This window comes from Zonotrichia leucophrys, chromosome 5, assembly GCF_028769735.1.
Source record: "Zonotrichia leucophrys gambelii isolate GWCS_2022_RI chromosome 5, RI_Zleu_2.0, whole genome shotgun sequence".
In the NCBI taxonomy this organism is placed as follows: Eukaryota; Metazoa; Chordata; class Aves; order Passeriformes; family Passerellidae; genus Zonotrichia; species Zonotrichia leucophrys.
The window spans coordinates 33822939-33836584 of NC_088175.1; the positions used below are offsets into that span (position 1 = coordinate 33822939).

At 44.2% G+C, this 13646-nt stretch overlaps 1 protein-coding gene across 4 annotated transcripts in view; it reads right to left on the reverse strand.

Moving 5' to 3' along the window:
- Positions 1–13646, reverse strand: part of LRP4 (LDL receptor related protein 4) — a 96147-nt gene that overhangs the window by 23998 nt on the left and 58503 nt on the right. For all 4 annotated transcript variants that reach the window (XM_064714206.1, XM_064714205.1, XM_064714204.1 and 1 more), the window contains 6 exons: positions 7721–7837; positions 6025–6138; positions 5463–5579; positions 2947–3075; positions 2482–2601; positions 2227–2352 (listed from right to left, as the gene is read on the reverse strand). In XM_064714206.1, the coding sequence (XP_064570276.1) occupies positions 2227–2352; positions 2482–2601; positions 2947–3075; positions 5463–5579; positions 6025–6138; positions 7721–7837 (723 nt within the window). The remainder of the gene's footprint in view (positions 1–2226; positions 2353–2481; positions 2602–2946; positions 3076–5462; positions 5580–6024; positions 6139–7720; positions 7838–13646) is intronic.

Sequence of the window (13646 nt, forward strand, 5' to 3'; positions counted from 1 at the left end):
GAACAACAGTCATGGTGAAGAAAAGAATACCGAACATTTTCCAAGATTTGTTACAAACTTTTCATATGAGCACAAATACATTACTTCCTCTTCCTTTGAATTCAGCTCATCTAGCAGTCCTTACTGCTCTGCATATATTTATGCTGATTTGGAGGTCTGCAAACTCTCTGCCAGTCTGAGTCTACTGTTGCTTTACTGTGAAGTTCATCTGACTAGATTCTCTTAGAATGACTGGAAGGTCCTGGCTTAGCTCCTTTTGGTTTCAGAATCCACAAACCTACTCAGCATGTGCAAAGGAGGAGTCAGTTCCTCACTTTAATAATCTGATCTGTCACACCAGCACAGCTATGGATCTTAAGCCTGCCTAGGAAGGAACATCTTGTCTAACTCTAGCTGTACTTTGATAGACTTGGAATGAGATTTACATGCATCCCTGAAATCTGAGCTCAGGCAACAGGATTTCACATGACCTACACGCTTCAACTTCTGCTGTTGGCAAGGAGACTGAACAGAATTCCTGTAAGCAAAGTAATACTGTTTGTAGGGACTTTGCCAATCTGATTGTTTCTTCAGCAATAATTGCACTGTCCTGTTGCCTCTTACTTCTTGTACTTCTTGAGCTAACTTGATTAGCGGTCCCTAAATCATCACCCTCTGATAATCTTACAAAGATAATAGGACAATACATTTACCAGCAGAGAAACAATCAGATTGGCAGACTGCCTGTAAACAGTGTGGAAAAGGGTAGTTGGGCGATTAACAAGTACAGTTAAGAACTACAGACACACCAGGTGCAAACACAAAACCAGACAACATGCAGATTCACTTTTCAGAGCACAGGAATACTGTATATGAAGGATTCTGAAACTTGGACTTCATTTGTCATATCGAACATAAAGATCCTCACACCAGCTGATTTCCTAGTATTTTAGGAATCTTCTCTATGGCCAATAAAAATATATCTCTGCTCTAAAGCCAAGAGGATTTTAACTCCTGCTACAGACATTGGGACACCACACTATGTCACTTAGATGAGTGAGTACATTTCCTGGAAAAACCAGTTTAATTTTCACCATAGACCTTTCACTGTCACCATAGACCTGACATAGAACTGCACAACTAACCTCACAGTAACTGCACCTTGTGTTTGGTTTGATATGGAGACAGTGAATTTCAATGTCTCTGGAAGTTTGGCTTGGCTTCTTTCAGTACCTCTAAGTACTTTTGTTATCAGGATGAGGAAACAGGGTTACCAGCTTGTCTTTAAGTACAATTGCTTTTTCCAGGATCACCACACTGATGCTCACAACAGCTGACCAATTGAGGGCAGTTGCTCTCAAACTGACTACAAAGTGCGCCTCTCCAGATCCTCTGAGCTCAGCTGCCTTATAGAACAGCCACTCTCCACTCCTCAACAGCCCCAAAACAAGAGGTACAGTTTCACAAATCCATTCTGTCACCCCGAAAACCACTGTTCAGAATACACGGATGCAGAAGGATCAGTACACATAGCTGGGCTCCACTCACTAGGATGAATTCATGGACCAGCACACTCTAGTCCTCAACAAAACCTACAGACATCCTGAAGACTTTAAGGAATAGAGAAGATGCTAGACATTCCTTGAATCCTACCATAACACTAGGGTGTGTTAAAACCCTCCTGCTCCCCATAACCACTATCACACAAAGGAATAGCAATATGTGAAGTGAATACTAGAAAGAGTAACTCCTGAGTAAATGTCTAAGGGGGAAGATGACACCCATAATCCTCTAAAACAAAGGTCTTGTTATTCTCTTCCACTAAATGTCCTTCTTGATTCCACTGCCTGCTAGAATTGTTCAGCAGCTTCACAATGCTACAGGAAAGCTATCCAGAACTACCTAGAAGGTGTAAGTTAGTATAGCCCATGTGACAAAGGTAGTAACTTGGTACATAATTGATGTTCCCAAGCCTGAATGGAATTGTCCCAGAGCTCTGTGGTAATTCACAGTGTAAGGACAAGACAGGAGGATACTTGACCAGAAAACACCTTCACCTAAGTTAGCGTAAGCACACAGACCTGCACAAGTTGGCAAGCATGTAAGACAGCCTACAGGTCCCATTCTCTGGGAAGGACAGAAACTCTAGGCTGAAGTCCCTGAAGCAATACAAAAGAGACTTTACTACCTACTACCATCAGGATGGAAACTTAATTAGCTATTAAGCAGCAAGGTAGCAGGTCAAACCTGTGTTCTCACAGTTCTCCTCATCACTGTTGTCAGAGCAGTCGTCTTCCCCATCACAACGCCAGGACAGACGGACACAGCGTCCTGACTTGCAGCGGAACTGGTCAGCTGTGCACATAGATGTAGCTGAGGGCCCAAAAGAGGAACATCAGATGAGCAAGAAGGATCAGAAGAGACCCAATTTCAAAGCTAATGTCCCAAACACTCTTCTGCATCCACAGAAACAGAATGTTTCCACCAGTTCCCAGCACTTACTGCAGTTCCTCTCATCTGACTGGTCATCGCAGTCGAAGTCACCATCACACCTCCAGCCAGCATTAATGCACAAGCCACTGTTGCACATGAACTCTCCAGAGCGACAAGGCTGGTGAGATGCTGCACAGATATCAAAACACAAAAAGAGCAAACTCAGACCAATGTAACAATCCCCAAAGCTCCTCAGTTTCACCCTTACCCCCCATTATTAAGGAACTTGGCCCTGCATAGATTTCTTCTGAAAACTGCAGCAATTCTTGTAAGCAGAAGTGCACTAACTACACAGTTCTCATCACTATTCTTCCTTTCCAGAGTTAAACAAAGCCCCTAATAATGAAGAAGCCAGCTTATCTGTGAACAATTAGATTGCCATCTACACTGTAACCCCTTCTCCAGCCAACCCAAAATGCATTTAGGTTTGCAACTCTGATTCTTGGACAAGGACAACACCCTGTGATAACTTACAGCAGTCAGATTCATCAGACCAGTCCCCACAGTCATCATCACCATCACAGTGGTAGATGTCCAAGATGCAGCGTCCATATGCACACTGGAACTCCTCCAAGCTGCAGGTGGCAGCTGGAACATCTGATGCTAACAAGGGAATCAAAGAAAAGAAATGTGAGGTGACAAGGCACGGTCTAGTTTAGAGGCAACCTTCTCAGCCCCATAATGGACTGGCAAGTATTCATTGCTGCTTATCTCTGCATGATTTGTGTTACAGAGAGGAATGCTGGTTTTCCTTCACTGAAAAGCAGGTTAAACTTATATGTAAAGACTCATGCAGATGATCCAGTAAATACAATTTTTTAAAAAAGTCACATAGGATATTAGGCTATAAACACTGAACTTTTCAAAAGCCATTAAATTCTAGAGAAGTAAAAAGATATGAAGGAAGAATTTATGGGAAAGTCTCAAAAAGGATCCAAGAGTGTCACCTTCCATCTAATGCTTGAAGCACGATGTCTTAATGCCAAAAAAGTTTAATTGTTTAATAAATCTGAAAAAAGGTAGATAGAAAAACATAAAAATAAAGAAACCTTAGGGATAACTCCATATTAAGGACTGTGGCATGTCATTATGCAAGGTTAAACTAAGGAATGATTCCTTTAAAATTTTAACAAAAATAAGCACTTGAAGACCAAAGGAAGCAAGCAAGCAGCAGGGTGTCCAGGCCAGCACCTGACCTTTGAAGATTTTCCCCTCCCTCTCCTCTCAAGCTCTGGCCAAAACAACCATTCCTATTCAGAGAGGAGCTCTGCCATAGAGATGACCCTGGGCAAAGCCAAACAAACTAATGGTCAAGGATTTACCTACTGCTCTCTGTTCAACAGTACACTAAGTGGGAAGGCATGAAAAATATTTTGAGTCCCACACAACAGAATCTGACACCTCTTCTGATACTATTTGGAGAACGCACTGTATGTTTCAGATATACAAGTGTCCCAACTGAGGAGTTCTGAATATAAATTTATTAAACAAAAAGGAGAAGAAAGATTGAAAAGAAAGAGTAGTCTAGGAAGTGAACAACATCTGCCTGTTCAACTTGAAGAAATGGGCACAGCCTGAAGGCATGAGCTAGGAGCTTTAATTCAGTGAGCATCAGCAGCTGGATATGAAAATGTGTGTTAATGTGGCCCTCACCAAAAGAGCCTGAGTCTTTCAGTTTCCTTGAGAAAATTAAATCAGTGACTTAAATTATCATGCTGTGTGATTCAATTATAACACACACATCCCCAAAAGAAACAAAAAGAAAAGGAAAAAAACCCAGACAAAATGAAGTGTGTAATCCCACCTTGTCCCAAACGAATGACAAACATGATTGTAGATACAAAAAAGATGACAACCACATGGATGAAGATAAAAGAACAGGAGGTAGCCAAACTGAACTTCTTAGCAAGTTACTTAAAATGTCTTATAGAGACAACTGCCAGCTAGGACTGAAATAGCGTTTCAGCTCAGAGAAACAGGGACACCACTTCTGGGTGCCCCTCCACTCCCACAGGAGGCAACGTTGGAACATCTCTCTTCCCTTCCTGAGGGTCTATTCATGGCCTTCGGTGAAGTGACAGGCAAGGGAACAAGAAAGGCAGAGAGCAAAAGGAGAAGGAGAGAGGCTGGCTTCCTCTTAGAGTCCTTTCCTGGCTTAGAAATGTTTGCAGCCCCTGGCTTTCTGCCAAGTCTCATTATCTGGAAAGATAAAAGACAACTCCCCCATGCATCCACTCCCCCTGCCCTTCAGGAGCTGGCGGCCCTCATCCCCCTCCCAGAGCCTTTTGAAGTTTCCTGCTATCTAGAACAAATTCTGCAAAATGCCTTTGAGAGCAGGGAGGGGGAAGGGACACTGCAAGTTCCAGAGACATGGACAGTGCTCACACTGAGGAGAGAGGCCGTGTGGGTTAGAAAGGGACACAAACTCCTGTCCCGCCTGTGAAGGTGAAGAAGGAAACAACTGTTGTAGGTTCTTATGCCCCAACACCACACCCCTCCTTCAGCATGGGTCACTTGTTGGGCAACATCCTGCAAAAAGCATTACATGACTGGGCAGGCAGGAGGTGTCTCCAGTGTGCAGTACCTGAGGGTGGTTTCAATAAGCAGAATACACCTCCACTTCCAAAATTTCAGTCTGGAATCAGACAAGAGGAAAAAGAAGGGCATAATATTCTTTCCTTCCAGTTGCCCTTCAACTCCTCCAGTTTTATAGAGAGCTATATTCAGTAAAGTATAAACCTCCTGCTCTGACCCAAGGTCACAGCTAAGGGAAGAAAGAAGTAGCAAGACAGATGAAGTATGCTTGTGAGGTAACACAAGAGAGACACCACTCTTTCGTGCCCTCTGGGGTAGGCAGCAGAAGGTAGCATAGCTGCCAGTACAGGCAGAACTAACTTGCTTTTGATCTCTGCTGCAGAAAACATGCCAAAACCCAAGGCAAGAGCAGGTCCAAAGGGCTATTTCCTGTGATTACAAAGAAAAGCACTCACGGCAATTCTCTTCATCTGAGCCATCCTTGCAGTCTGTGTCCCCATCACAGAACCAGTGCTCAGCTATGCAGCTGCCGTCACTGCAACGGAACTCCTTCTCTGAGCACTTTCTCATATCTGCAGAGACAGCAATGCAAACAAAGCCTTGGCTTTTCTCAGAGCACCCAGGAAAACACCACAACATCCTCCTGAAGCTCCTAGGGCACCCACAAACAAGACTGCTCATTACACCATACATATCCATGTCAGGCAGGGCCCGAGCAAAACCGGCATTGTTCGCTGAACTGACACAGAGTGCTGGATTCAACAGGAATCCAAGGGGAATTCACAATCCCATGTCAAGGAATGAAAGGTCTCAAGTGAATTTTTTTTGCCTGGCAGGTAAGCCACATAGCCCAAGATCCTAAGCAGCCAACCCTTGGAATGTTATAATCCCACAAGTTCAGCCCAGAAAAGCCAGCTGGGAGCCTTAGCCGTGTTCTGGGAATCCTAGAAGTGCACAGGCCGGACTCTGCACAACTCCTCTTGAAGTATTGTGAAGGCAGTATTTACATTAACTCACCACACTGCTCATCACTGTTGTCCCCACAGTCATTGTCACCATCACAGTGCCACAGGCTGCGAATGCAGTATCCATTCTGACACGAGAACTCATCTTCCTCACACTCCCTTGGAGCTGCAAGGACACAACAGTGGTAAGGTGAAGGCAAGGCAAGAAGATTTAGCTTGCAGAACACCAAATGTGTGACAAGTTACAAGCCAAGCAACATCATCCTCCAAGGACACAGTGATGCTGGAGAGCTGATTCTCCTAACAAATACCAGGGGAGCCACTGGGAGATTTCTTGAGTGTCTCTTTTCCACTCTGCTCACACACCAACAGTACAGAAGGCTCGAAAACTTGAAGTTTAGGTTGAAGGAATTAGCTGGAATGGAGATGAAGCCACCCATCCCACGCTGGTATGTATTCTAGCACTGTCCCAAGCCAGACTCAAGATAACCCTGGACAGAAAAAAGGTAATCCAAACCTCTTTTTAAATGAATTAATAGTCTCTACCATTATCTAACAGATAAATGCTAGCAGTATTGTATATCCACCTTCTTTTCACAATAATGTCAAAGCTGTCTTCAAAGCAAAGGACATGCTCACTGAAGAGGAAGAGAGAAAATTTTAACTTCCTCTTGCGAACACCTCAGTATTTGGAGACTCATTCCACTCTCCTTGCCAGTCTCCTAAGGAAGCTTGGCTGCAGACAAGTAAGGAAATGAAAAGGACTGCAAATTCAGCACCTGAGGACTCCAGTACAACAGAAACCCTCCTATGGTTACTGCCAGCCTGAATAACCTCCCAGGAATCCTCTCATGCACAGAACCTTCTTTCTCCTTTCATTGGTCTCCAAACCTTTTGATCACACCCTTGTCCACTGTTATCTTAGATATGAGGGCATTTCAAACAATTATGAAAAACAGAAAATCAAAGAGACCCAGAATTACATATCTTTTCCTTCATTAATATATTTGAATGGACTGGAAAGCTGAGTTTAGTCCTGCATTCCAGAGCATCACACAGGATGTCAAGACCTGAATTTTGCTTCCCAGTTCTTTGCCCAAAAAGGCAGGCAAAGATCAGAGACACCGATCAGAAGGTGAACTAACTTCCATGCATGCAGTGGACATAGAATACTTTACAGTCAAGAGCTTTATTTCTATATTTCTTCAGATGGGCTTCCTCCAAGAGGGTCACTCTGGAGCACCATGCACACAACTCTGAGTAAGCAGTATCCTTACAGCACCTTCCCTCTCCTCAAGGAGCCCTGTTTGAAGGGACAGGATGCTGCTGACAGGCCAGCACTGCAGAAAAGTCAGACAGTGGAACCTGAGGCCACAGGAAGTCAGCCAGACAGGCAGTTCAGTGGGATTTGGCAGGGGTTAGGTGTTTCCACTGACAGGGGAGGGCACGAAGAGCCCAGCTCAGGGAAGTGCTTCATGGGACATTAACTAGCATGGCTGCAGGGCATAAATGGTTCTACAGCTGGATGGAGAAGCATCCCCTCCCCCAAGACAGGCAGCTGAACAGCAAGCCAGGTGCCAAGGCAGCAGGGTTTACAGGTACACACCTCTGTCATGGGCAGAATATAGCTTACTACAAGCCAGTAGTCCAATTTAGTGGATAGACTCTTGTAATAAAAAGGGTCAACTTTCCCCAGTCACAGCAGGCAGGCACTGCACCCACCCTCTTCCCTCAGACAGGTTACTTACGGCAGTCCTGCTCATCAGAGTCATCCTCACAGTCATTGTCTCCATCGCAGACCCAGGACCGGCGGATACATTTTCCATTGTCACAGTGGAAGTCCAAGGGGGAGCACGTGGGCAGCACTGAAAGAGCAAAGAAACACCTCATGGAGCTGCAGCCAGCTTCCTTCCTGAAAACAAAGTTCCTTCCCTCCTGAGGGAGCAGAGCTAAATCTCTTAGAAACAAAAGACAAAATTTCAAGTTATCAGGAAGAGCTGTTCCTTAGAGGGGGGTCAAGGTAGGTCTGTAGCTTGACAGTCTCTCTTCCCCAGAGAAACACTGACCTTTCCACAATAAAGTAGCTGTTGCAATTCCCCCACTGAGTTCCTTTTTCCTCTTTCATCCTTGAGCCTGCTGTCCTCCCATAACTGCACTTGTTTTATAACAAGCAAAGTTAAACCATCAACATCTTTCCTGCATGCTTCCCAGGGCAGTCCATCCTGTTTCTATTACACAGCAAGTTCCTTAGAGTGAGAACTATCAGAAGCAATGTTTTGACTTTATGAAGTCACATGCTACAGTGTGTGTTTCAGCATGGGGACTCTGTCAGGGTTTCTTGCCTAAAAAATCTGCAAGGAGAAGCTGAGAAGCAAGAATCCACTGCTGGGGATAATTTTCTGTACCTCAGGCGTGGACAACAGTCCCGAGTTTCCTCAAGGTTTCCATCCAGAAAGGATGAAAGAAGGGGACAGACATGGGATGATGCCTGCCTACACAGGAGTCTGATTGCAATGGAGTGGGACCACAAATCCACAGCATCTGAAGAGGCCTGGAGCCACAAAGCTGGAATTCAAGGGGGAACATCATTCCTGTTCTTTTCCCCACAGATGAGAGGAACACTCAACTCTGAGAGGTTCATGCTTTTAAGTGCTGCCAGCTGTGGTAGGCAAGGGGCTGCACAAGACTGCTCCTGACAGGTGTGCTCTCCAAAGAGCAGCATTTGCTCAGTGATGTGACGGGGCGAGGGCGAGAAAGGCCCTGAAACCCTGCCTGAAACCCTTTCATCCCAGCCCAGCCTGCCGACAGCAACTCCCATCTGTCACCAGGCGGGCCAGCCCTCTTCTGCTATGCTGCTACTCCCTTTCCTGCCAACACTGGCCTGGAGGTGGGAGTGAGAGGGGAGGGAGGTGGGTAAAAGAGGAAGGTGAAGACAGCAGCCACACACAAAAGGAGGATGATTTAATAAGGAGAACAAATAGTCACATTTTCAGTTTTTCCAGCTTTCTCAACCCTCTGTTTCCTCTTGGCCCAGGACTGCCACCAGCATCCTGTTAAAGAAGCATGGATTATCCATACTGAATCATTCACTGCTCTCCATAGCAAGCCCTCCAACATTTTTCACCAAGGGCCTGTCCTAAAACCCCCTCTCTCTAAGAATATATTAGGGCAGATAAATTCAGACTTTCTCTAACATTCATTTTTCTAACCACAAATTCAGATAATCTTCTCAGTTGTTCCTGTAGTGTCGCAGGCATTTCTGTATCTGAGGACATCACTACAGATGTAATTGCCCTCAACATACAAAGAATTTGGCATTGGCCCTTGGGAAAAGGTCCTTCCCATCATGTCTAGGCTACCCCATGCAGATATCTATCCATCTCATATCCAGCTACTTCTAGGTCCCAGAGGGGTATGAAGGATAAGAAATACTCAGAAAGGGGAAGCACAGAAATCTGTATTTTCCCTCTACACGTTTGACAGCATCCTGATCTTCCAATAACTGGCCCCCTTCCTTATATTTCAGTTTCTGTGGTTTGCTGCAGCAAAATGAAGGAGGAGTTTTGTCTTCTTCCTCAGGGCAGGTAGAAGTAGAAAACTCTCCACTTTGCAAACTCTGCTTCCAAATAAAACCAGGACATTTTTGGACTCAGACAATCAGTCCCACACATCAGACCTATCTCCCCCAAGAACAACTTCCAAACACTGCACGCTGAGAAAAACCTTCCCTGGCTTCAGCTGCAATTTCAGGACTAAGACCATCCTCCCAGCATATGCTTTAGCATGACTAATCACCAAAGGACTGCACAGGAGCCACCTGGAAGGGAATTTGCATGCTCACTCTCCAGGGGAGAATTCTTCAGGCTCCCAGAGGGTTAAGCCATTAGCGCTGGTTCAGAGCAGATACCATTATCCCACTGAACTGCTGCATCCCTTCATGAGCTAAAGACATAAAATGAAATTCCACCCCTACAGGGAACAGTTCAACCAATTTCATACTCCCCCTAGATATAAAAATCAAGCTTCAAGCACAGGGGAAGAGAGCAAAACACAAACTGCCATATACAAAGAAGGACCAAATTCCCTGACCCAGCAGAGATCAAGTGTGCGCTAGCCCAGAAAACACTGCAGTGGGGGCAGGGTGGAATTAAATCTCCTTCTACAGGAGCTCTCCTTTAAAGGAGGAAGAAAAACCACAAACCCACTTGAGACCAAAAAACCCAACCTAACGAATGAGGACTGATGTCTCATAGAGCAGAGGAACTGCCAATGGGATCAGGGCAGGGATCCACATAAACCTGTAATCTGAATCTAATAACGGTCAGAAACAGATGCTTCAAAAGAAAATGCAAGAAATTCTGGGAGCACTTTCACATGGGGGCAATCTTCCTAATCCCCCTCTTCCTAGCTCTGCCCTCTCAATCCCTTCTTCCCACTAAAAAGCACACTGCTTACACAAAACCATTCCAGTTTCCTTCGATTTGTTCTAAGGACATCAGGCTCCATTTCCACTGCACAGCCCTTTGCTCTAGGGACAAAGCTCTTCTCTTGGCCATTTATCACTTCATATTTTGATGAGTCTTATTTCTATAGAGTTAAAGCCAAGGCCATATCACTAGCATACAGTGAATGTTTCATACTGTTGTAAATACATCCAAAGTGTTTGGAAATTTGAAGTTAAGAGGAAATTCAAAAGCTAGGAGGTCACACTTAGGACATTTAAACAACCACCACTATGGCTTGTTCTGACATAATGGAGCAGCTATACAGTCTGCTAAGTGTATTATTTTCACTCACATAGCTAACTTTAAAAGCCATAGTCACGAAGTAGGTACATGAAATACAAATGAAGCAGCAAGAACTCTTTTCACTGACAGAGGTGCAACAAGAACTCTTCATCTTGCTGGAGGACAAACTGAATTCTTCTAATCAAGAAGATTAGAAACTGAATCCCGATATTCTTATCCTATCTTGATATTGATGTATGACCCTGGGACATTTCTGCCTCTTTTTCCCCCTTCTTCAACCTGCAAAATGAAGGATATTTATTACTTTTTCAAACAGCTACAAGTCCTTCATAAGCATCACTTCTCCTGATAAGAGACCAATCATAGATTGTAGTAAAATTTCACCAGTGCTCACAGCAGGATTAGGCTATGCCAACAGTAAACACAGCTAAGCCTCAACCCCCCTTCTCTGCTCAATTCCAGCTTGATCTCTCCATATCCATGCAAAGAAACAATATTTTCCTAAGAGAGATGAGCAAAGGCAAGTCCCAGGATGGAGTTGAAAGCAGGTAAATACCCAGACAGACAGGTACTAACTTGCCTCTCCAGGCAGAGCCAGAGGCAGGATGGAGAGCAAACCCAAGGAAGGGGAGCCAGTGGGAAGAACTAGGCTGGGCAGCAACAGCTAAAGAGAGCACATCTGTCAACTGACAGTGAGCAATACAAAAAGGCCTTTGAACTTCCAACCATTTCCCTGAGCTCATCCCTCTGCATGGTCACACTGGACATCATCCAATGTTTCAGCAAAGCTAGGTCTATCGTAAGCCTGCTATTCCTCCCCCCTTCCCAACTCCTATTACACAGGACACTCTTTTATTGCCAAGCAGAAGGAGAAGGGGGAGGGAGGGGGAAAAGGGAAGTTTATAAGGTGAAACACAGACTGTGTCACGTCCCACTGTCCTTTGAACACTTTATCCCTGTTGCCTGTGGTGAGCAGGTTGCTTTGCACCCAAGGACAGCAAGCAACTGGTGTTCAGAGCTCTGGAACACAGAGAGGCTTGAACAATACTGGCTGCTTAATCAGACAAACTCTCATTCATGTGAAGAATAAGAAGTCAATTTTAAACATAAATACAACCAAAACAAAATCATGCTACCTACATTAGATAAGTGCAGCCTCACACCCAGCTATGTTCATATTCGTGTAAATGTAAAAACACACACAATCCCACAAACAGATCTGTTGCTGAGATCTGCAGCACAGCAGGCAAAAAATCCAGGAACAAAAATAAAGGAGGTTATTCCACTCTCAGGAAGAAAAAGGAGACATTGCATTTTACTAACAAACATTTTAGAAAATCTAGTTCCAGAATAACAAAACGTTATTGCACTGCTGAACTGTATTTAAGGATGTTGTGGGTCAAAAGAAAAAAAAAAGAAAAAGAAAAAAAAAAAAAGTAAAGACTATCAGCATCCAATCTTTCACAGCCCTTTGATCACAAGCTCTCTGCCTGAGGGGGCATTGCATTAATTCTGGTGCCTTTTAAAGGAAACATACATACTCCAGGCCCAATAATATGACAAAGTTGCAGATATGGAACTGGTGTATTTTCAAGAGAATACTGAACTCTTGACAAGAGTTTCTAGATTTTAAAACTTGAGGTTTAGAAGTGAAGCTTCACCTGAGCCTTTGCATCTGAGCTCCTGATTAAGTGAATGACAGAAGGAATATTACTCTTTCAAAGTTTCTGTTAATTTTAATAAAAGACCTGTGAGATTTTTTTATCCTAACCTCATGTTAAATTTTTTTTTTGGGGTTGATGAGCAGGTTATAGTGACAGTCCTGCCTGCCAAGGAAGAGACTGCTACTGGGCTTGAATGAGCTGTAGCTCAACAGCAACTGTCAATTTCTCCATGAGATGGGAACAGACCACTTTCAGTAAGCTTTAAGGTAAAAGAAGTAAATTTTTCTTCAGTCCCTTCAAATGAAGAGGTTTTGTACAACAGTGCAGGGAGGTAAGCAAACAAGTCTGCCTCCCAAAAAGTAACACATTTACAAGTCAATTATGTATGATACAGATCCAAAATTCAAAGCAAGAAAGCACTTCTGGGAGGATGGTTATGGGGAGATTTGGTGTGTCTTATGAGAAACAGAACTATTTATCAGTCCTCAGGCCAAGTTTACTCAGTTGTCCTTTCCCCCCTGCCACAGGAAGTAAGACTCATTCACACCATGAGCACTTCAAAGGGCGTGCAGGAGGGCAGAATGAGAACCATTCCTCCTCTTGCATGCGGCTTTCGTTAGGGACGGGCCAAAGCAGTGTCTGCTGGCACAAGGCAGGGAGGCAGCTGAACTGCCCTGTGCGTGTGCAGCGAGGCCTTCCAAGGCAGACACTGTCAGCAAGCCAGAGAGCTGACAGCAGCCAAAGTCTATGGAGCTGCCATGACAGCTGGCAGGTTGCTTATTGCTATTATTACTACAGCACTCTGGCTTGTAAACATGATCCAGAGCAGGAAGCAAACATGCCACGGAATAATTGGCTTCCATCACAGCACGGCTTCAAATCTGCAAGGAGAACAATTTCTGAGACAGGTAAGCAGTGGCAGGGCTCTCCCAAAACTAATGGAAAATACCTATGAAGAGGCAGATGTTCTAAGGACACTGATACAAATGTAAAGTGTCTGGGGTATGCAGAAACAGTGACAGTTGAGGAAAAATTTAGTGGAATCAGCTCAAGAAGTGGTGATGTGTTTTATAGCGTGCTACACAATATTAAAAATCCAAACAAAGTAAAATATACTATATTTTAAGAATTTACCTCATAACTGAAAATATCTCTCAAAAGGAGGGTTTCCCATGTCTGCTCCTGTTTTTCACAGTTGTAACTCCACTCACTACCAAGTATCTTGCTTTCTTTTTTTTTTTTATACCACACACTGCATTTCA